The sequence below is a fragment of the Parus major genome, chromosome 2 (assembly GCF_001522545.3).
Source record: "Parus major isolate Abel chromosome 2, Parus_major1.1, whole genome shotgun sequence".
In the NCBI taxonomy this organism is placed as follows: domain Eukaryota; kingdom Metazoa; phylum Chordata; class Aves; order Passeriformes; family Paridae; genus Parus; species Parus major.
In genome coordinates, this window is record NC_031769.1 from 68332333 (window position 1) to 68356797 (window position 24465).

The window sequence follows — 24465 nt, forward strand, 5'->3', positions numbered from 1 at the left end:
GAAATGATACCCCAAGGACATAGCCATTTTTAAATAAAAAGGTTAGAAGTAGCCCAAAGGCTTCATGATGGCATAATCAAGCATGAAAGAGTGAAAGGGATTGTTTTGCCTCATCCTTTGAAGATGGAATAAGAAAGAAATGGATATACAGTATTGAACCTAGTTATAATATCAATAATATCATCAGTCCCAACATTGATGCTGTGCTTGAATCCTGATGACCACACAGCTATAAGGTTCCTTTAGAAATCATCATTTCACCTTTCACTTTGGCCAGTTTCAGTTGTCTTTAATGGCAAATTCTCCTTACCACCTCATTTTCCAAAGCCTGATTACATGACTTAATCTTTCCTACATCATGTCTTTACACATTTGCAGTAGATCCAAGGAGAGCAGCTGTTATTGACCATGTCTAAAAATCAACCAAAGCATCCTCAACTCGTGAGGACACTTAACAAAACAAACTGCCAACCAGATGACTTAACGAAGAGATTCACCACGACCTTCCCTGGTACAGTGAGAACTGTGAATATGCCCTTTTTCCCTTGTGCCCAAAGCACACAGACTACTGACCATATCAAAAAGGTTCAGCGGACTTTCATTACAAAATAAAATCAGAAACATTACACTGGAATTATTAAGTCAAAGCTGCGCTGTGGTAACTTGGAGGTAACTTGAAGAATGGGGTTTATTACATTAAGGCTTGCCAGATACTTTTCTTTTTCCCCAAAAGGAATTAATGTACCAGACGGGAAGATCTGGCACTTATTTAGCAGACGTCCCTACATCCAGAACTGGTTTGTAATTGGTTGTGTGTTGAGTCACTTCCTCCTCGCCACTGTAAGCATCGCACGTCACCCGATCTTCTTCACTAACTCACGGGTGAGTGACACTTGCTCTTGACTCTGTCATGACTGATTAAACAGGATTGGGCCTGTTTAATCCGGAGAAAAGAGCACTGAGAAGGGATCTTGTTTGATGTATACAAATATCTCCAAGGCAAGTGCCGAGAGGATGATGCCGGACTCTTTTTTGGTGGTGCCCAGCGGCCATAAACTGAAACACAAGTAGTCCCACCTCAACATGAGGAAGAACTCCTTTCCGCTGAGGGTGGCAGAGCGCTAGGACAGGCTGCCCAGAGAGGTCGTGCACTCTCCTGCGGAGAGATTCCAAACCCCACCTAGATGCGCCCCTGTGTCACCCGCTCCAGGTGACTCTGCCTTGGCGGGGTGTTGGACTGGCTGCTCTCCTGAGCGCCCGGCCCAGCCCAAGCGGCTCAGCGCGGCCCGGGCACACCCGCGGCCGGGGCCGGGCCGGGCGCTCGGGGCGTGCCCGGAAGCGGAGGCGGAAGCGGCGCTCGGCGCGGAAGCTGCGGCGGGGGCCGCGGTTTCGGTTCCGCGGGCGGCGGGGCAGGGGCGCTGCGCCACCGGCAGCCGGGCCCGCTCCCCGCGCCAGTCTCCTCCCGCTCCCTCCCCTGGCCGCTCCGCCATGGCGGCTAACAGCGTCAACCTGCAGGTAGAGCGACGCCGGCCCAGCGCGGGGCGGGCCCGGCAAGCGGCGGCGGGCGGGGGGCGGCGCCAGGAATGAGGGGGGTGTCCCGGGCCGGGGCTGCGGGCGGAGCCGGGCACAGGGAACGTGAATGCACCCCGCTCAGCGGGCCGGGGGCACCGCCGGGAGGGCCGCGGGCACCGTAGTCAGGGGGGAGTGGGGTGGACTCGGCTTGGCAGAGCCCACGGGGTCAGCCTTCATCTCCCCGGCCGTGAGACCCTCGGGAGGGGGTCCCGGGAAGGGGTCCCGGGAAGGGATCCCTGGGGGCACCGGCCCTGCGGGACCCGGGCAGCGAGGCCTAATGCCCGCCCGGGAAGCGCTGTTGCCCCTGGCGGTCTGGACGCCTGGTTCGGCTTGTGTTGCCGTAAGACTGCTGGTGGTGGCTGTGGGAAGCCCTTGCCTGCTCTGCTGTTCGCTTGTGTTAACCCTCGGCTAGGGGTTGTAATAGGTTCCACGGCTGGCCGGCAAAACAGACCCCGAAGTGAAATAAGTGCGTTCCAAACAGGCCTTTTTTCTCTTCGGCTGCTTGAACCGTGATGATTTTTGTATGCCGTGTTTATGCTGGCAGTGTGATGTTTGCATTGGCAAAGCTGGAGGAGATGTTATAGGGTCTATAAAAAGCAGGAGAAGAATGACACCTCTTTAAAGGGGCATTCTTTCCTTGGGTGATGTTCATCTAACTATAAACCCATGGCCTGATAAAACATTGCTTGTGCCTCAGGCATAGTTAGAGCTGGTCATCTATGCCCTAGTTCATACAACTTTCTAATAATGATTTTCTGTTTGATACCAGTGGTATTCTTTACAGTAACAGGCTAAGATGCAGCTGATGTATTGAAGTATTAGAGCTGAGAATCTACTAGCCAGGTAATAGTCTTGGCTGTTTACAAAAAGAAAGTATAGCAAAACCAGGCAATACGTGACAACGCAGACTTTTGTCTACTTCAGAGGAGCAGGTCTGTGACATGCCATGGTTTCTCACAGTTCTTTTAGCAGCTGATCTTTGCCATTTATTCTTTGGAATGATGTCACACGTATCACTGTCTTTGTTGCACTGGATCCAGGAATTATTGGGCTGTCCCGTGGTAATTAAAGTCACAGACGGGACTTAAGGACTTTAATATGAAAATAACTTTCTGGTGGGTTAATTTTTGCTCTGTTGCTAGATTTGAATGGTGCACAGAGGTGCGTAAGGGAGTCAGCATAAAATGGGCAGCAAGGATGCAGCTGTCCATTCATACCTGGAAACTGTACATCAGCTCCTGCCCTCTGCAAAAAGGAAAGACTTCAGTTCTGTTCCAAAGAAACAGATGCTTACAGTGCTCCAGCACTTGCCACAACAGAGCCATAGAGTCTTTAATTGGTTCATTATTTTTAAATTCCTTTGATTTCAGATAGATCTGTTGAGATGATCTTTGCTTCCAAGACAGCAACACAAAGCGATAGAACACAATATTTTGCTCTTTATTTCGTGGCTGTTGTTTACCAGCTTTGTTCTGCCTGAAACACAGCAGAGTGTAGATAGTGGCAAGAGTATCTGTACTGGAATGTGTAATGGAAACTCCTAGCTGCAGTTCAAATTCTCAACTTTGCTCCCTGACATTACAAAATCATCCTGAGCATACTAGCAATGCTTAGGAAGGGGAACCACATGGGAAAAAAATAAGTGAGGAACTCTAGAACATTTAGTTGGTGTTGGTTAACTCTGGCTGACTGCTTATTTTCAGCTTACATGAACTAGTGGTCAAAATGACAGTTTTAATTGTCTTGAAGTGGTATGGGCATTCCAAGGAGGAAAGTGTAATAAAATGTAATAAGCACTTAAGAGCAACGGAATAGTGGTGATACAACGAATCCACAGGGCAGTGTGTGCAATACAGTGGCTTAGATCACAGTCAGATTCATTTGAAACTAGCTGAACAAGTAAAGTAAAAATCCATTCACAGCTTCTCATAGAACTCTCTGATGCTCAAGATTTGGGTATGTTCTCTGTCTGTTTTGGGACTTTTTTTCTCCTCTCCTACCAGAGTGATAATTAGAATTTCTCACTAGGATATCAAGAATCTAAATCCTCCTAGAGAAGCCCAGCAACTGGTCTTTGAAGATGTCTCTGAGCATATTGTTTGAAGAGTGATAGTGCTAGTTTCAGTGATTGTAATCAAGTACTTCCCCTATTGACTTTGCTGTTTACAGGGTTTACTGATATCATCAGTCATAGAATCATAGAATTGTTTAGGTTGGAAAAGATTGAGTCCAACCATTAACCCAGCACTGTCAAGTGCACCCCTAAACCACGCCCTGAACAACATGTCTGTATCATAGTTCAATGTGTTTGCATCTGTGATTAAAAAAACTCCAAGCCTTATAATGGATTTCCAGATCTTTCCATAATAAATGCAAGAGATTGGTAAAACAGACTGCATAGACAAAATAGTAGTAGCTACAGTTTGTTTTTTTTATTTAACTGAATTAAATAAATTTCAGCAGTTTGTAAATCCCACTGTTCATAAAAGGATAGAAATATTGTGTCTTGTACAAAACACCACCTAAGACAATCAGTTGCCTCCAGCTTTAAGGGGTCAATGTTGAAGAGCAGAAAAACTGGTCATCAATGAACAGTAACAGCTTAAATGGTCTCTGATCATGGAAAAATGCTCTTGTACAGCAACAGTTTGTTTGTTTGTGTTACAGAAAGCAATAGACCTTGCTATCAAAGCAGCACAAGAAGATAAAGCAGGAAACTATGAGGAAGCCTTCCGCTTGTACCAACATGCTGTGCAGTATTTTCTCCATGTTGTTAAATGTAAGTGTGATGTGTTGGATGATTAAGTAGAGTTTAGTAGTCAGATTGCACAAGAGTAATCTCTTATGTTGACATCAATATTTAAATTTTTGCTCTCATCAACAGTTGATACTTTTTAATTGTATTTTGACTGAGGTCATATATTTTGCAGCTTTTACCTTTACTGTGTTGTGTGCTTGCTCCATTCTTGTAAGAAATCAGATTATTTTTTACTTGTGTTTTGTTTTAGGTTTTTTTAAGACAGGAGGCAGGTGTTTGCTGTCTCTCCTCTGGACTTTTGTAGCAGTGTTTCAAGCTGGCCACTGCACGAGGAAATAAGACAATAAGTACAGGGATCCCTGTATTTCTGTTGTGCTGGAAACCGTCTTACACATTAAGTCTTTGCCGTATCTGCAGAGTGTTTTTTGCTCCTTTAATTCGTGCTGCTTGCCCTTCTAAAGCCTCTCTGCTGACATTTTTTGCTCCTTAATGTCATAGTCTTGCTATTTATATTGGCCGAGAAAATGTATGAGATGGACTTGTATCTATTTTTCTTCAGTTTCCATATTCTCATTACTTTATGCCTTTTCACACCTCTGTGTATCTTTTGTGCCACATTCAGTGTTTGTATGCAAGGAGTGGGCTTTCTTAGTGTGGGTACAACCCTTATGTAAGTGGGCTAGGGTTGCTTGCCTGACAAAAGTCACAGATCTTTATCATTTGAAAAAAATAGTTTTCTTTCTAGTCCTTTATAATCAGGATCATCTGTGTCTATCACTTCCCGTCCATTTAAATCTTACAGACTTTCTCAGAATAAGACTTTCTGTGTTTTTAACAATACTGATGTACTTTTGAAACTTAGCTCATAAACCCGACATGTTAAATTTTGGTTGTTGGCTTGAAATACTATAATAGTGGTTATGAGAATAGCGTGGCTGTTGAAACACACCTAATTCTTTCAGATGTTTTATGTAATTTTTCTTTATCTTTTAAAATTAGCAGGCTATGGAAAAATCAAGTATGGTTCTAAATAAAAATGGCCTAGCACAAGCAGCTTCTTGATTAGCTATTTTAGACAAGCATTATTAAGACAATGTCTAGCAGCTTGAAAGGCTGACAGAAATGTTTCCAGTGCTGTTGTCCTCAATCCTTTGAAGTCAAATTTTAAGCCAAGGCAATGTTCAGGTGAATATTTGATTTCTGTTACATTATGTCATCCTTCTGGTCAGTTCTTTCCAAGGTATAGTAGGAAAAATAAGTAGTTGAGATACTTGGTTATGTGGTGAGCCCTGAGAGAGGTATACTGATAAGAGATAAAGATTTTTAGACATACTTGTAATCTTGTTTTTTGATTGATGCACATGTGTTTAGCTGTTAACAAAGAATTGTTTCTCTTCATACTCTTAGATGAAGCACAGAGTGATAAAGCAAAACAAAGCATTAGAGCAAAATGTACAGAATACTTGGACCGAGCAGAAAAGCTGAAAGAGTATCTGAAAAAGAGAGAAAAAACTGCACCAAAACCAGTTAAAGAGTCTGGTCCTGCTGAAGGAAAAGGGTATGTTTTTGGAGAAGGTAAAGCAAAATACTTCCTGAGCTCAGCTTATTTTAAACTTCAACAATTCAAAGATAATTTTAACTTGTGTTTCTGAAATGCTTCAGATGACTACTAATGCTGAAATACAGTGGGCTAATAAAAATAACTTGAATTACCATCACTAGCATTTCTGTGCTTGTTTACTTAGATGTGAACATTTGCATAGAAAATTCACTGAAGAGCAAAAGCTGCTTCAGACTAATAGCTGAATACAATGATAATTTGATTTAATGGCAAGGAGCCTGGTGACCTCTAAAGGTTTTCTTCATTTAAATACTTGGTAACTAGAAAATAACTTCAGACTGGTGATTACTGTGGCTAATGAGTTTGATCTGTCTCGCACTTGATAAGAGATGAAAAGCCCTATGTAGGGTGAAGTTCTGTAAGGTGGACTGAATCCCTCTAATGTGTTGCTGCTGCCTGGTCTCGACACTGCTTCTCCTCTCTTAGATTTGGTTCTCACTTTGCATATCAAAGACTTGAACAAGCAGAGCCACCTAAACAACAAGCCCAGCCTCTTTTGCATTTGCTACTGCCTTTATGGGGATAGGAGAGAGGAAGAATTCAGGATTATACCTTTCTAGGAGTCCTGGACAGCTAAAGTTGCTCAGTTGTCTCTTAAAACTTCACCTGATTTTCAGCCTTTTTCAATCAGTCTGCACATCTCATCAGCCTTATTTTTCAAGCTGTACCTTCTTCTGCTTATTTATAATAGAAGGAAATGGTAATACCACAAAGACTACATATATTTTCATGGCTGTCACTCCAATTGTTCATATCTAGTCTCTTTTCCTTCTTTAACTTCCAGTTTCTTTTGCTCTGCTAAGACAAGAGTTTTGTAGTACTAGATGGAATTGGTCAAGTCCTGTTCCATGTCCAGACAGAGAAGAAGTGTCAATGTCTACAAACAAACCATTCCAGCACCTCTGTGTTGCTGGATATAAGGGCTATGTTTCCTAAAAGTTGGCTCAAAGCACATAGAAGTATGTTAAGACACTTCTATGTCTTAAGACATAGGCCCATAAGAGGAAGCTGAAATGGCAAAGGAGGGTGAATTGAAAAGAAATCATAGAAAAGTGTACTTCCGTTTTTTTACAATGATGTAAACCTGTAGAGGTCTGAAAGCATCTGTGTTTCTTTCATTCCTCAGCCTGAAGGGTTTTCTGCTTTTTGCATTCTGATTTTTATCCCAAGACAGCAGTCTTTTTTATTGTATTTTAATATTTTGTTTCCAAATCAGGAATGACAGTGATGGAGAAGGGGAATCAGAGGACCCTGAAAAAAAGAAGCTACAGAATCAACTTCAAGGTAATTTGAAGCATCCTTTTCTTTAAATAGGGATCACTTCAGTCAAGTCAAAATTCCTATATTTTAGCCATTCAAATTTTAGGAATTAATTTAATGTCTGTAAGTGGCTCAAGTAGTATGTAATCTTCACATGTACAAGCACAGTCTTTATGGAAGTAAAAGGACTTGGGTGCCATGGACACATACAGTGTGTTATGCACACAGTGTAGTTACACAGTGATTGTATTTAAATGTATCTCTTGCACCCTATGCTTCATATTAAAATTGTATCACCTATCAAGCTAGCGTTTTCCAACAGAAATTGCAAAATCCCAGGTAGCTATTGGATAAACTGATTTAGTATTTTTTACTCTGAAGTGCATTAGCATGTTGCCTAAGGAGGCCAAGGAAATGATGATACAAGTACTTAGGGTAAGCAGGTGTTTTCACAAAAAGACTGGTATTCATGTTTAGGAGTAAGAAACATTGATTGTTTCCCATTTATAATAACAGGCAGCATTTTCTTATGTACAATGATGATGCTGTCTTGGTTCAGTAGCATAGTTTGGTTTTTTGAACTCAAGTACAGAGCACAGTCAGTGAAGCAGCAGTTTGGTGTGCAGTAAAAAGGAGGCTTTTTGATACTTATTTCCCTTTAATAATGAAGAACTGTTCAGAACTTCCCTACCAGAAGGTGCTTATGGATCTGAAGAATCCTCATTCTCTTGTTTTTGACTGTAACAAAGATCAGATGAATTTACCAGATCTTGTGCTTGTGTAATTTCAGGAGCTGTTGTATCACCATTGGAAGCTGTGCTGTGCTTTTTCTACTTCTCCACATGATATTTAATCCTATGCACAGTTATAAGGGACAGTTTCCTGTCTTTTTTTAAAGTGACAGAAAATTGATGAGCACTGAACTCCTATCCTGTCTCTTACGATACAGACTTTGTTTCTTCTCACATGAATCTGACCTCAGATAGCTGAAGTAGTGGATAGCATTACAAGATCTGTATTATAGATATAATAATCTATTACTACCTGAGTTCTAAATTTTCCCATCTAGAGGTAGTTGAGATAAAATTTTTAGCATGTCAGATTAACCAATCTGAAGAGAAGGCTAAATTACAGCTCAGCTGGCTGAACTCATTGACTGATGAAAATGAGACTTGGTGCAAAACTTTGAATGTGCCTTGACTAAGAAAATACTTCTGCAGCTAAGCAAGATCCATATAACCTTTCTGATGCTTTCAGCCCTAGCTCTCAAGCCTCTTTTCCATTAGATGATCCATTTGTTTGCTGCATGTCTGGAGATACCAACAAGTTACTTCATCTGCTGGAGAATATTAAAAAAACCTGAGTTAGTGCAGCTACATTGTTTAAAATGAAAATTCAAAGTTTTGGGGAAGTGCAGTGGTGGTTTAGTAATGAGATGGTGCCAGGACTTCTACTAACTCACAAATATTCTGATTATCCATGGTTTATTGTGGTAAAAAAATGTGACAAATTTTGGTAAAAATAGCATCCATCTGACTAACGGAATTCAGTGTTTCTGTCATCTTAGAAATGCCTTGTTTTTATTCTGTATAGACATGGGCATAGATTTCTTTTTTCACCAAATGGAATTTATTGTAATTGTGAAAAGATACTAATTTAGAAAAGATCACTAATTTAGAAAATATTTTCATACAGGAGCAATTGTTATGGAGCGACCAAATGTCAAGTGGAGTGATGTTGCTGGCCTGGAAGGTGCCAAAGAGGCACTTAAAGAAGCAGTCATCCTTCCCATTAAATTTCCACACCTGTTTACAGGTCAGGATTACAGCATTTATTTACTATTGGCCAGTCAGGACTGGCACTGGGGCCTGTGAAGTTGTGCCAATGTATCACAGACTCAGGCTGATCTCTTAACAAAGATTTTGATCCATCTGACAGAAGTTCCGTGGGTAGATGCAGAAAACCTGTGAGCGCCCTAGAGGGGTGTAATCTGAAGACAGTATTTTGAAAACTGCTGGTTTCTTTCTTGCAGGCAAGAGAACACCATGGAGAGGGATTCTCCTATTTGGACCACCAGGAACAGGAAAGTCTTATTTAGCAAAAGCTGTGGCAACAGAAGCAAACAACTCTACCTTCTTCTCAGTGTCTTCATCTGACCTTGTCTCAAAATGGTTAGGTGAAAGTGAAAAGTAAGTTGGAATTGCCAGAGGTCCAGGAAAATACTGTCAAGAAGAAATTATTATAGAGTGAGATAAGTTGCTGCAAAGAATTTCAGAGAATGGTCTTTTTAAAAACAAACCATAGGTGTTTCTATGCTTCATGCTGCAGTGCCATGTAAAGATACCATTATGTGCAGCATTTTGAGAAACTCTCTTCAGTGCTCAAAGATTTTGGGAGCACCACAGAGCTCATCATTTTCCTGCTGAACTCAGCTGTGATTGTTCACTGTATCAGTCCAAAGTGCTGAATTACTTTACTTCTTGGCATCTCCCCCACTCATCTGTCCCAGCAGCTGTGTGGCATTTCTTTGTTAATACAGAGGTGGGTTTTTTGTTCATCCCAATTTCAAACAAAATCTGAAAAAAATAAGAGACTTGCAAAGAGAAGTTGAAGGAGAGGAGCGGCTGTGAAAGGAGATTTTGTGGCTCTCTATGCTAACTCTTCATTTGTTACTGTGTGATATATGAAGAAGGCCAGGGAGCCAGAAGACCAGGAGTGACATATTGGCTTGCAGTCTGGAAGTCAGGAATTTGTCCATTTAGTCTTCCCAGAGAGATTTGCTGAATTAATAAAAAGCTCAGGGTGTATAGGGAAAGGATTTTCATATAACGATAAGCATACTTGTTACACCCATGATTTAATAGTTTGAAGTATGGGACAACTGAGCAACACTATTTAAAGTTGGTAGAATGAGAAAGAATGGCTATTAGATAAGGTGTTTGAACTGAATTATTTTCCCCAGAAAGTTGGAAACCTTAAGCTGCTTTTCTTCTGTTGCAAAAGGAATACAGAACTGGAGACTAGCTTGGCATTAGATTTCATGCTTGACTTCATTTGAGACTATTGTGTGAGATTTAGTGCTGTAACATGAAGAATTTCCCAGCATGTTTCTATTTATTTTTCTTTTTTAAACTAGCAAAATGTGTTCATGAGAGATGGCTAGGGGTATATGTGGGTTTGTTTTAGGTTGTTTTGTTGATTTGATTTGAAACCAGTATTTCTTGTCATACAAAAAATGCTTAGTAAGTAAAGTTGTATAAAGTAAAGATACATGTTATTTCTTAGAATCTTTCTTACAAAATCTCTAGAATTAATTTAACTTAAAAATGTTAAGAGAAAGCTTTCTTCTTTTGAATCTTTCTAAATTGGTGGTTTTGTATAGTCCAGGCTGTCATGTGGAAGTGTAAACTGAAAAAGGGCTTTATTTTAAAAAATCATGCCTGGAGCACTCTAACTTTTATTTTTTTTTTATTCTGAGCTCTCTCGTTCAGTATAATTCTGAGTCATGAAGCTGGAAGAGTGTTGTATCTTTGTATCTTTTATATCTTTGAGTGGCTTTATGTCAGTGCTTCTTTTTTTCCTTGCTTTCTCTAAAGGAAATGACTGTATCACAATCTGAAGTTATTTGTTTCTGCTGTTTTAATTATTAATATATCTGAAGTTGTTTCCTTCTTTAAGATTAGTGAAAAACTTGTTCCAGCTTGCCAGAGAAAACAAACCTTCTATCATCTTCATTGATGAGATAGATTCCCTCTGTGGGTCAAGAAGTGAAAATGAAAGCGAAGCTGCTAGACGGATAAAAACGGAATTTCTAGTCCAGATGCAAGGTAAATTTATTTGCTTTTCAAAATCAGACAGAAAAATTAAAGACATGTATTTTTAAGTGTAGCTTGCATTAGAACCCTAAAAATACCTGCAGTTCCATGCCATTAAATTTTGATGACCTTTTAAAACAGTCTCTGTTCATCATCTAAACTGTGAAATTATTTCTACCTTGGCATAGGGGTTGGTGTTGACAATGAAGGAATCTTGGTCTTGGGAGCAACAAACATACCTTGGGTTTTGGATTCTGCTATCAGGAGAAGGTATGATGGCATTTTTTTTCATGGTGTGCAATTCACAACTGGTATGAGCCTTCAGCCAGAGAGTGCTTAAGTTGTTCATCCAGCTTATGTTTGCAGACACAGTTAATGTTCTGCAACTCAATTCCATGGAGTGGAGATCCATGGAGATAGTCACTTGCGCCTTTAGAGAGGGGTTGGTCGTTCACTCTTGTATTGGCCCTGTAGTTTATCTGATTTCTTGGTTAGATGATTATGCTTGAAGAAACAGAGGAGTTTTCTGCTTGCTTTTTGGTTTTCTGGGGGACTTACGGGACAAGTTACAAAATACACACCTCAGAAGGGCAAGAGGGGGTAGAGCTTTCCTTTTCAGCTGTTAACAAACTGGTGAGTAGCTTGAGTTATTTTATGGAAGTGTAATCTTACGGAGAAATGTCGTGTTTTTCTACTGGTCATGCGTAACTTGTGATTTTTAACTGCTGTTTTGCAGATGCAGGACTGCCTATACCTGATTATTTGGATCTTTCTCTGAGCTGTAAAGCAAACAGAGGACAGATACAGTTATGTGACAAACAGGATTCTGTCGTGATGAGCTTGGACAATGGCCACTTTTGTTGGCTAAAGAATCACTGATTTTTTTTTGTGACTGACACAGAGTTTTATTTATATACTGAATTCAAGCTGGCCATACTTCAGTTTGATTTGGGGTTGGATCAGGTCACCTGCAGATGTCACTTCCCATCTGCATGACTCTAGTGTTGTATGAGCCAGATTTAGAAGTAAAGGTGTTTCTGAAACTTCCAAGTCATTCTTGAAATTCCAGCTTTGGTTGGGATCCACAGTGAAAGACACACATGGACCTGATAGAGTGTGTTCAGAAGGGGGCCACAAAAATTACCAGAACACCTTCCTCTGAAAGCCAGCTATAAGAGTGGGAGAAGGGAAGGAGGATCCAGAGAGACCTTATTGTGGCCTTTCAGTATATAAAGGAATTTGGTAGAAAGGTGGAGAGATGTTCCTTGTTTTTTTTCCCAGGCTTGTAATGCCAGGACAAGAGGCAGTTGTTCTGAAACTGAAAGAGGATGGGTTTAGATTTGGCATAAGGAAGAAATTTTTTATGATGACGCTGGTGAGAGACTGGCACACATTGCCCAGAGAAGTTGTGGATGTCCCATCACTGGAAATGTTCAAGGCCTGGTTGGATGGGTTTTTGAGTAAGCTGGTCTAGGGGAAGGTGTCTCTGCTTGTGGCAGGGGGATTGGAACTAGATGATCTTCAAGGTCCCTCTCAGCCCAAACCATTTTCTCATTCAGCAACATGAAAAAGAAATTCCCTAGCTCTTGCCTACAAGATTTAAAGGAACTTGTACAACAATGGCTGTAATAAAATAAATTTTTCATGGATTTGGGCCACTTTGTCATGTATATCAGGTTGTGTTTAGCAGAATTTGGAGTTGCTCTTAGTTGGTGGGAGGTAATCTCCACTCTGAGAACAGATGCTGCTTCAAAGGAGGAACTGCAGTTACCAATGTTTTCTTGAGAATGACTTCAAATTTACTTCCATCTATGGTGTTTTCTTAATTTAGTTGGAGACTGTAGAAAGTTGTTGCATAAACTTGTTATCAGGCAGTTCTTTCTTTGAGTGTGAAATCTGTTAAAATACATTTCAGCACTTAAAGACTTCTTCCTCTCAGGGTTTTTTCTTTTAAGACTCAAACTCTGCTGGAAGAATGTCAGTCTTGACTGTAATGTAAAGGAAGCAGTTGTTAAATTCTGGATATTAGCTTATACTAACTAAAGTATTATTTATGAGAACACATTGCTGAATATTTGCCTCAGATTTTTTTTTTTAAAAGGTTTGTTGTACTAAAACTGTTTCTTTCTAATATTGCTAGGAGAAAACTCATTTGCATGAGCTCTTTCCACTGTGCCACCTGCATGAGGTGGCATCTTGGGAACGCTTTTTTTTTGTCATTTTTTAAACCAGGTTTGAGAAGCGTATATATATTCCTTTACCTGAAGACCATGCCAGGGCTGCAATGTTCAAACTTCACCTTGGATCAACTCCAAATGACCTAAAAGAAGCAGATTATCGAGACCTTGGGAAGAGAACTGATGGCTATTCTGGTGCAGATATAAGCATCATTGTCCGTGATGCACTGATGCAACCTGTTAGAAAAGTGCAATCAGCGACTCACTTCAAAAAAGTAAGTAGTTATTCAAGTTGTTACATCTTTGAGAGCAGTCTTAATTTGAAAATTCCTTGCAAATAAACTGAATTTGGTTCTGGGTAATACTGCATGCTCATGAATGTCCCTTTTATTGACTGGGGAGAACTCCTCTTCCTTTCCCCATAGCCTCCCCCTAGTCCTGCCAGAAGTCTGGTGGAGCTAATTTCTGAATATTCATGCTCTGACTCTCAGTGTCTCTAGAGAGTGTTAAAAGCATTCAGTTTGCAGTTTGACTTAAATGGCAATGTTACAGAAGTGCTCTTTTTCTATTTCAAGTTAAGTGGTTCTTAACATGCTGGAAAAAAAATAAATGTATCCCTCTTCCACTTGAGAACAGATGGATTATACTTAAGCACATTCTGTGTACTTGGCATTTTTTTCAAACTGAATAATTAAGGTTCTTGTAGAGTTCTGGTAGAAACATTTACTCAATTAGAGAGGTAAAGATGCAACACAACTGAGCAAGGTCTGTGTTTCATTTACACCGCTGTAATGTAAAAATCAGTTTCCTTTATATAGGTGCAGACCAAAGAGCCTATTCAAAATACATTGTTTGGTTTATCTTCCAGTTGCCTCTACATGCAATGTATTGACTTAAGAAATGTTTCTTCCCAATACTTGGATCTTAAAAACTTTATCTGAACAAGAACCAATTGGCAATTTTTACCACCAGTTTAAATCCTTTAAATCTCGGAAGTCTTCCCCTTGGAGAATTTGCACAGATGGGCCTTGCTCAGACAAATTAATTGTTCCCTGTAAACTATTACACTCTTAAATGGAAAAAAAAAGAGTGATAATATCAATGGTTTTAAACAGAGGTTAAGCTACATACAATGTTCATCAGTTGAATAAAGTTGTATTTTGCTGTGTAGCATATTTTAAAGTAGATGCAGACTAAAGGTACTTTTTGTTAATATTTTTAGTGCAAAGTTTGATTTTTATGGAAATTCATGTGTCTCGGGTGAAGGTTGGTCAGGATATTCTACAGAGGTGCTAATTGCTGTAAAAGGAAGCTTTAATTTGTTGCTTCTTAAAAGAGCAGGTGTGGTAGGAAAAGCTTTAGATCCTAAGGTGTCAAGTACCATGTATGTTGTGTTGGCAGCAGTTCTTTGTCATCTCAGTTACAATTCCAGTTCTTTTACCAGTCACTCAACCTGATGTAAAAGGGTTGGGGGCCCTGAACTGAACAGCTACACTCACTTTGAGGATAGGCTCCTTTTTTCAATGCGGTTTCTTCCAATTAACTCATTCAGCTTAAGCTTCCAAGAGAAAGACACACTTAAATCCAGTATGGTGCAGAATATGAGAGGGCAGGAGGTTTAACTTTTGGGGACAATTCACAGTAACAATGTCATGTAAAGCTGTATTTGTTGATAAATAAATAGTGACTTTGCTATATCAAGGATTTTCTAGATGCTTCCTTCCCTTAAGCAGTGATGTCTGAAATACTTCTCTGTTGTTAACTTTACATGACAATGGCATTTCTGGCTAAAGGGGTGTTAGCTTTTAGCGTTTTGTTCAAATTTGGAACAATCTGGGGCATGTTTCAGCTTGCCATGGAGCAAGGAAATAACCTCAGTTGTCACAGTTTGTGGAACGACTTCAAAAGCACTTCTTGCATCTTAACTATTTTTGCTGAAGAAAAGAAAATACAGGGAGGAAAAAACTCACAACTGCAATCTTTGAACGCTCTGACATGAGCCATGTTGATTCCACCTGTATTGTTAATGCTTTAATTGGATATGATATTGTGCTTTTATAAGCAAAACTCCTAGTGTTATTATTTGCGATATAACAGATGACTCGCCTCAGTTCAGCAGAGCTTTCCTTAGTTGTCAGTAATTAACTGTAAACCTTCCCTTGCAAATGTGATAATGCAGGTTTGTCTGAGCTCATTTTGAATACAACAATCTGTTCTCCAACATCTTGCTCTAAATACAGTTTGGAATAGCAAATCCAGTTCTGCCCATAGCCAGTTAGCGTGTTGTCCTTCAACCTCTGCATATGCTCCCGTGGGTGTGTGGTGCTGCAGGTAACAGTGTACTGCAGAAAGGGAACAGACGCCCGGTGCAGCTTTTTTGGGTCTGTCCGTCTGTCTGTCTTTGGAGGTGAAAAAAAGGCTGTTTTGTTCTCCCGCTAGGTGGCGCTGTTTTCTATGGAGCGCTGCTCGGGTGGTGCCGGGAGAGGTGCTGGGGGCTCGGGACCGCGGGATGCCAGAGCGAAAAGCACTGGGAAGCTTCTAGAGAGCTGTTAACTAGAGATGAATGAGCTCCTAAAATGACCAGGGACCAGGAAGGGTGGTCTTCACCAAGCAGATTTCCTGGCATGTCAGTTTTCCACAGAAATCCTCAGCCTTAAGAGGCTGTGGCTTCTGGGATTTGACCCGATGTAAATTTAAGTATCTGGCTACAGCTGCATGTTTTCAAGGTAAATAATACCGGTACAGTTGTACAATTTCTCTTTCACAGGACATGTGTTCCCAGTGGACAGGGCTTCTGCATAAAATCAAGGAACAGTTTTTGCTTGGGGTGCTGTTCAGCTTCTGGTTTCTGTCTTCAAAATAATAATTCCTATAAACTGAGTGTTTTCTTATTTTTAGGTAAAAGGACCATCAGTGTCTAATCCAAATACGATGGTAGATTTATTCACCCCTTGCTCTCCAGGTGATCCTGAAGCCATAGAAATGACATGGATGGAGGTCCCAAGTGATAAATTACTGGAGCCTAAAGTTTCCATGGTAGGTATTCTTTGTAGCATTGCTTTCTTGTTTTGCAGAACTCTGAAAAGGCTTTAAGGTAAAGAGTCTTTTTCAGGACAATTGGATGAGATGTTTGTTTTCAGAAATGCTGGGCACACCAGATAACATTTGAATTCTCAACATAAATCACTACAGTATGGCATTTTCATGAAAAAGACAGCTGTCTATCCCTGATAAGCATTTCTTATTCTTGTCTACTGGCATGCAGCTGCCATCCTTTCACCCATAGTCAGTATCTGGCTCTTGCATGGTTCTTCCACTTGGCTTTTATTCATTCCAAACCTTTAGGGTTCCTGCACCATGATGCATTTTCTTCTCATCGCTATGGCATTAATACTGGGAAGTGGAAAATTAAATTCACTGTAAATTGGGGGGTGATGTGCTGTAGGTAAATATTGCCTGTGAAATAGATACAAGTATAAAAACCAAAATATGAGAAGATTTGGGATGTAATATTAGTTTAGGTTAAAATTCATCATAGGTGATGCAGCTCCTTCTGCTGTTTTCTATGTGTATATGAAAATATTTGCTTTGGCTTAGGGAATAAAATATGTAAGACAGTTTTCAATTTTATTTCAAGGTTTTGAGGGTTTTTTTTGTTTTCACTCTCTAAGAAAAAAAAGAGTTGCTGGACACTCCTTCTGCATTTTTCCCAAGAGCAGCAAAAGAAGATTTTGAATTTAAGTACAAAGTTTGTGGGAAACACTTAATAACAAATCTGTGTTGCTGTAGTTCTCTGTGTCCAGACAGTCCTGTAAGGAATGAACAAAATCAGTGCATTTCATGGGGATCACAGGCACTGCTTTGTAAATACAACCATCACTGTATTTCAGAAAATAATTTCCTGTATGTATTTGCATACTGAGGAAGCAGAAAAGGATTGATGCAGGTGCAGGCCTGCCCTAAAACTTCTCCCTGCATGGTCTAATTGGATTTTTAATCAGTCTTTCCTGGAATTAAAGACAGCAGTTCCTTGTGTGCTCCTAATGGTATCTGTACTCTGATGCACTACAGGCAGATGTTTCAGTGTCTAAAGGCAGTTCTTGTCCTTAAAAGAGAAGGGTTTGACTCTTTTTGAGCAGAGTGCCTCTGGTCTGATGAGACAAATATCATGTGTGGAAAATCATTATATTAATTTTTGGATTTTACCTGTAATTTTATAGTAATAGGAGGTGTTGGACATCTACTTTTTTCAGTTGCCCTAGACTGGGAATTGATTGGTTTGCTTTACCCTTTTATTCCTAATGTATTTTTACTGCTGCTTTCAACTTCATAGACCTATGAATTTTTTTCTAAACTCCATTTCCTAGCATCTAAATATTTATCTAGGTAAGTGATTAAATTGAAGACACAGAAATCACCAGTCATGAGCAGTAACACTTTGCTAGAGATGAATCGCAAACTGCTGTTCTATATTGATGGACTGTGAAGAGTACATGGGAACATCCAATTATTTCCTACCTTCTTCCACTATATTTTCCACTATTTCCCACTACTTTCCACTAATCTGCTCTAGTTAGTCATGGGTTGAAAACAGTAACTGACCAAAACAAAGGAAGTTCAGTTCTTTACAAAAAAAAAAAGAGATTAATAAAACTTGAATGGATGAGTGGCTTAAACCTGAGCCTGAAGTTGTGGTTTTGTTACTGGAAAACTCACTGACCATTTTCTGTATTCAAAGGGTTAAAAGCCTGCTTCTGTGCAGAAGTGTGCAAGCTTAGTTAAAGTTTTGTGTTAATAGGAACTTCTTAATGTTTTTTTAATGCATATTTGTCCTGGGAGCAAAATTGCTAGCAGTGATACTATACTTGATTCTGAAAACTTGTTTGTATTTTTTCTGACAGGCCGATATGCTCAGGTCACTTGCTAGTACTAAACCAACAGTTAATGAACAGGACCTGGAGAAGTTAAAGAAGTTTACAGAAGACTTTGGTCAGGAAGGCTAAACCAAAGATATGTGTGAAGCATTAGAACTTTTCTTCTTAAAGTATTCTCGTGTCTTTATCGATGGCACTTCAAATAAATGCCAATAAAATCACCCCTTTCTTACTTTGCAGAAGGAATAGAAGATACTTTTGCAAAGACCCTTCAGCTTTTGTATTGTATTCTTTTCCTCAGATGTCTATTAAATGTCTTCTATTGAAAAATAATACAAAAATGCAATATTAGGGTGAGACAGCAAATTGATGTGGTAATGTCTAATAAATACTAGAAAGCTTTAAATTACTAGTTCCATTTTAGGCAGTATATTATACCTGGATACCAGTGAGTTTTAAACTCCCAGTAGGGTCAAAAACTTTTTTAAGGGGTGGGAGAGAACATATTTGTCAGGTGTTTTCAATCAGCATAAATATTAATTGCTCTCATTTCATTTAGAAAAACACAACAAAATTTTCTAATCAAGCATGCTGCAAGTGTGGGTTTGCTGTTAAAGTAAGAAAGAAGACACTGTGAGGATAAGACTACATGGGCCAGTACTTTGATTAAATATTGATGGACCTGTAATTTGGATTTTTTCTGCTATGCTGTGTTAAAATTTTGCCTTAAACGGCAAGCTTTTGATTTTAACTCTTTATTAGCTGGTATACACTGTCACTATGCAATTTAACACAAGTTTGTTAAATGCAAGTAACTCAGGTGTTTTGCTAGCTCTTCTTGGGGGGGTGTTTGGCTTTATTTTATTTGTTGTTTTGGTTTTTAAAGTCTGGATTCTCTTCCTGGTGAAGTTTTGACTAAAGTTAGAAAAAAGCATTACTGCTATCCTCTTAAGATCCCACATGTTGAGGCTGGCAAGGTATATGTAGTCTTTGGAGAATGTCTGGGAGGTATTTTGGGAAATAGCATACTTTCACATGCAAGGAGATTAGAACAGATGTTTTAGCCACAGCCTTTCCTTTAAATTAACCCAGAACCCCACTGGTAATTGTAGCATATAGGTTACATCAATTTAGTGCTTAAACTGGGAGAGAGAGCTGGCAGTTTAGTATAGAAGTAGCACTTCCATTGCTCTTTTTCTGCAGAACTGCAAATGGAGATGTGCCTGAATGTAACTTAAAACACTACAGCATCAGCATTGAGTTTGTGCCTTGTAAGTTTGCACTGGCTGTAGATATGAAACACCATTAGGATATCTAGAATAATCTATCTTCCATTATCATTGTAGAACTCTATCCTGAAAATGTTTTGTTTAACTTGCATTAAAAGAAATTTGCACATTTTAGGTGTGTATGTTCTATGTACATATGCACAAATATGATCATCTTTTGATGGGGTTTGGTTTCTTTTATGTACATATTTTGTGTACTTTATAAATCATAGGATGGGTGACATTTTCTGTACTTAAATGAAGTAAAATGTTGTAGTACGACATCAGCTATGTAATTTGAGTATTTCTTCAATATTATGTTTAAAGTTTTTACTGCTTTATTGTCTTCTTAGACTTCTGTTTCTGTGTTTAGTAGCCGAACAAAATAGTTATTCTTTGATCTGCAAGGTGCTGAGCTTTTTTTTACTAACATGATGAAGCATTTTTTTCCAAAATCCTTCAGTTACACAGCTTTACCTTTGTCTTACATCAGAATGTGTAAATGTGAATCAGTGGGCAGCAAATCTTTGTCAGCTTTTGGGGGTGATTGCAGGAGTGGGGGAGTGGGTGAGGGCAGGAATTCCAGTGTAGGTGCAGGCAACTATGGTTAGTAAACTTAATCCTCATTGCAACAAGATCACATTTGTAGTTTTCTCTTGTGGACACTTTAGAAGTGAGCCACATACTAGTGTGGCTGTTGTTCAGAGGTTTGAAGCCACTGTCTGAAGTGTTTGTCTCTTGACCTTTTGAAAAATGAGGGTTCTTACTTCAATCCTGCAATCTTAAAATTCTCAGGAACGTTTTGTTTAATGGTTTATTTTTCCTTTTTGTGGTAAGCTGATTTGTCCTGTGGGCTTCCATATGCTTAACTGTGTAATCTCATATCTTTAATGCAAAATAAAAATATACTGTATGTTTTAAATTTACATCTTGCTGCTTGCTCCGATGACACCTGTAACAGAACCTTTATTATTTGATGTTGAAAGTTGTTTTTAGAAATAGATTCCAAATAAACTTTGCTGCTTAGAATTGCAGCTACAAGGGCAACTTTTTGATTTACTGTCTTTGTAAAATTATGATAAATTAATATAGATAGATAGATAGATAGATAGATAGATATCACCGAGCTTCTTAGTCAAGTTGTCTATAGCAGACGATTGAAAATGACAGAGCGTGCAAAATCACCTTTTAGTTTTCAGTGTTAATTGAAAATACTCTAAAGCAAAGAATTCATGAAAGGATGTATTTGCTTTGAATAATCAAAACCTCTGTAAATACTGGAGAAATTAGTTGTACATTTTTAACGAGGTCTGATCTTAGGCTGGTTAGCTTACAAATCTTTTTCATACCTTTTGGTGTTACTGCTTACTCTGACTGCAATATCAAAAAAAAAAAAAAAAAGTCATTTTCCTTCCTGTGTTTAAAAAAATTTTTCAATTAAATCACTTCTATATGTGCTTGTGTCCTTTGCAGATGGTTTCTTCACTCTGACATTAAATTTTGGATTTCCTACCATTTGTGGTCTATCCCTTGATGCACATACTTACAGGGGTAGAATAGTTCAGTAAATCAACTTCTTATATTTTTTCCTGTATTCCCTGACTGATATCAAGTTCCAGAGTAGTTTGATTTACATGTTGCCTTTTTGTTCTTGTCTAGCATAACAAAAGCAAACAAATATTTTCAGTTTTCCATAAATCCCCTAAGTTTTTCATTTGGTTTGGTTTTTCAAGTCTGCTGGTCTTTGAATATACTCCTATGCTTTTGTTTAACTAGCAGAGCAGAACAAATGTAGCTGAGGGAGATATTCTGGAATCTGTTTTTTTCATGTTCCTGCCTGTCAGAATTTGCACTTTTTGTCAACTTTTGCTGTCAATATTCAGCAAAGAAGCTGCTGAATATTCTCTGGTCAGGTGTTTTGATCTACTTTTGGTGTTTATTTAGTGTTCTTAATAAGAATATTCCACATTTTTTTTTGTTCTTCTGAGGGTTATCTTGACAGGAAGCTATTTAATAGTTACGAATTTGTTGAAATAGGCAGGAGCATCTTCATTTTGCTGTTTACTCTTTCCTTCCTCCAGAATGACAAGCTTGTTTAGAGGTTGGCTTCCATACATGTTTTTGGTCTTAACCAGATTCACCCTAGTAATCATGGTTGATTTAAAGCCGTTCCTGTAACTTACGTAAACTATTGCAAGAACGCAGTGGACTGTTTATTTCATACTGTGCTGCTATTCCAGCAGATAATTAATTCTTATCAAAACATTGTTTCTTCTATTCTTGAGCAGGCAGATTTTGTTGTAGCTCTTGTGGTGTAGCTTCAGTGCTTACCCCTTAAATTTTTCTTTAGCCTTTTATTAACATATTAATCTAGGGATTTTATTCCACAAACCCTCTGTCATCATAATTGGCTGTGTAAAAACTCTTTTAATTGGTCGTTCATCCTCTGTCCTGGCATTTGTGTAGTGACAGCCCAGGTATTAGATAAGATTGTCCTGTTTTTATCTTTTGGTCCCTGTGACCTAATTAGAATTCTTCCTCTCCTCCCTACTTCTACATGCACACACACCCTTCTGATGGGAGCTTTTCGATTGGGTTGCTGGTTTGTAACATTTTCTGTTTACTCACCTTTGCAGGCTTCCTACCTGAGAGGCTCCAATTTGATGAATAAACACTCAAGGATACTTCTTTCCTTTGTCATATCCCGAGTTTAGGGATGCTGAATTTCCACCCATCCAAGCCAGCTGTGCATGGTGCTTGCCACATGTACAATCTGCTAGTCTTTTGCAGAAATACTTGACATTTTTGGGCTCATTTAGCTGAACTTCTCAGCAATTAGGGCATTCTACTGCATATTACTCTATTACTATCTGCATCATAGCAGGAGCTAGGTTCCCTTCTAAATAGGCTTTGGTTGTGTTTTGAGACATCTCCAGGAAATAAGTCACTGACACCTGATACAGGCCTGATGTTGATAATGCAGCCAGAGTTTTCTTTCCTGCTTGGTGACCTATTATCAAGCACTGTAACATGAATTGGCAGGACTTGCTTTTGCTTGCCCTCTCTCCTCCTCTGCTGCCTCATTTAAATCCAAGCTATTCAAGGCAGGGACTTTGCTTTCAAACATGCTCAGTGTCACATGCATTCTGTCAACTATAAACAGTAATTTCCTCTGACTCACTCTGTTGTTGGCCACATGACCGTCCACAGGTAATTTGTTACAAAAATCTCAGCTGGAGTAGTTGCCTTCTGCTGCTTCTCTGTCCATGTCTCAGCAGTAGTGAGACAGCTAGGCAAGGGCCTGGGAAAGTGGCTGTAAATATCACCCATCGTCTTCAGGAAATACAATGGCAAATGGGGACTGTTACTTGCAGCTGTGACTTAGGCTCTGGCAGAGCCAGGTGAATCGTTTGCCCAATAGAAAGTTAAGAAAAAATTAGAACTATATGAATCCAAATTATAATTTCTTCTTCCTCTCATCCTTGAAGGCTAGAGAATGGGCTGTACCAGAGAGGCTGTGACCTATTAACACTTCTGCTTTATCTAAGGTTTTAGAAAATCTGGAAAAATTAGCTGACTACTGTTTTCAAATGTCCCATTTAAGTTGCTGGTTGAAATGCTCATGGTCTTGTGTGACTGAGCATGAGCTCACTTAAGTTTTAATGATGTTTTAATTAATTAATCACAGCTGTTAGTTGCTCCATAGACAACTGAACAGCAAAGAAATCATTACTGTTTTAATCTCTATACCTGCTCTTGTTTTGCTGTGGGCTGGTATGTTTGTGTCCTGCCTTGCTCTGCCACTATAATTTGAATATGTTTTCTTTTTCATTGTTGTTGTTGTTCTTACTTGCCCAAAAAGCTCATGCCCATGATGCACGTGTCCCCTGTCAGCGTGGGAGCAAGCAGGGCACTGTGCCTGCCTGAAAGCAAAGCTGGTTTAGCTGCAGCATAGCCAAAGTTTCCACAGGAGCCACAGGACCTGCTGACAGAGCCTAAACCTTTCTTTCCACCCTTCATCTTCACTGTCCTTCACCAGCTTCAAGACAGAAGGGGTGCCCCTATAAAGACACTGCCATGGCCCAAACTCACTCAGAGGGCACACGTGCACACCTGTACGTAGTGCTGGTGACCAATGCCCCACAAACACACAGGGTCCTGTGTGACCACCCACCCAATGCACACCAGGGAGGTGCTGCACCTGGAGCACTGCGAGGTTCCTGCCCGTTCCAGGTTTAGATGGCCTCAGTCCAGCTGAGTACTTGAGCCTTTATGGGGTTTCTGTGGGGCAGTGGGACTTAGTGTTGTTCGTCCTGGGCAGCCTGAGGCTCTGCATGGGGTAAATGAATCGACAGAAACGTGTAGGGTCTGTGCTTCAGATCCCCTGGAGCGGCCACAGGCTGGAAGTTGACTGGTGAACAAGGGCAGCGATGCTGACACTCAGGGCTCCTATGGGGTTTTGTCCTAGTTGTCAGCTGTGTAAAATGGTTTTCACAAGCTTTGAGGCTATTTGGCTTATTCTCTTGGGCCTTCTTTTGTGTAAAGTGTGCTCACTTCACTGCAGTACATACTGGAAATGCATGATGCTTCTTACAAGAAGAAAAAGGTTTTGATGAGAATTTTCCTTTGATGTGAATGTTAATTGGCAATTTTTGCCTGCCTCTTTCCTGTTCCGTTTGACTAATTTTCTGGGGTTTTCACTTTTTTTTTTTCATTTCAGTTTCTTTCTTTTTTTTGTATGACTTACCCTCTGTCCTTCACACTATTTTTTTTCCTTTCTCAAACAGAAGATAAAGCACAGATTTCTTTTTTAATCCTATTTCAAAGCTTTTTATGTTCCAATATTTCTCCAGTGTTTATGGCAAAGCAAGTTTATATCCAACAAAGCAGAAGCTGACAGAGTGTCTCTGATTTCTGTTTTTCCCTTCAAAGCAACTGGCCCATCTGTACACGTTGTCCTTTCCCAGGCTGACAGCAGGAAGACAGTGGGCTGTGCTGTTGCTAGAGGATGGAGACGGACTTGGAGGAGCACAAGCGACTCTGATGTACTTGGTAGCAGTGCAAGGGGGAGGAATGGTTGAATTACTCGTGTTCAGTGACCTGTTTTGTACCAGTTTCTT

At 39.6% G+C, this 24465-nt stretch overlaps 1 protein-coding gene across 1 annotated transcript; it reads left to right on the plus strand.

Moving 5' to 3' along the window:
- The first annotated feature begins 1377 nt into the window (after window positions 1–1377).
- VPS4B (vacuolar protein sorting 4 homolog B) lies at window positions 1378–20392 on the plus strand. The gene is made up of 11 exons (XM_015619453.3): window positions 1378–1515; window positions 4240–4351; window positions 5738–5888; window positions 7168–7235; window positions 8907–9026; window positions 9244–9400; window positions 10890–11038; window positions 11215–11296; window positions 13259–13478; window positions 16102–16239; window positions 18105–20392. Exons 1-11 carry the CDS (start codon window positions 1489–1491, stop codon window positions 18204–18206), a joined length of 1326 nt encoding a protein of 441 aa, XP_015474939.1. The 5' UTR covers window positions 1378–1488; the 3' UTR covers window positions 18207–20392.
- Window positions 20393–24465: the final 4073 nt, after the last annotated feature.

Coding starts and splice junctions, on each gene's coding strand:
- VPS4B (XM_015619453.3), top strand. CDS start 1,489: ATGGCGGCTAACAGCGTCAACCTGCAG. Junction 7,236..8,906: donor GCTACAGAATCAACTTCAAG/GTAATTTGAAGC, acceptor ATTTTCATACAG/GAGCAATTGTTATGGAGCGA. Junction 13,479..16,101: donor CAGCGACTCACTTCAAAAAA/GTAAGTAGTTAT, acceptor TCTTATTTTTAG/GTAAAAGGACCATCAGTGTC.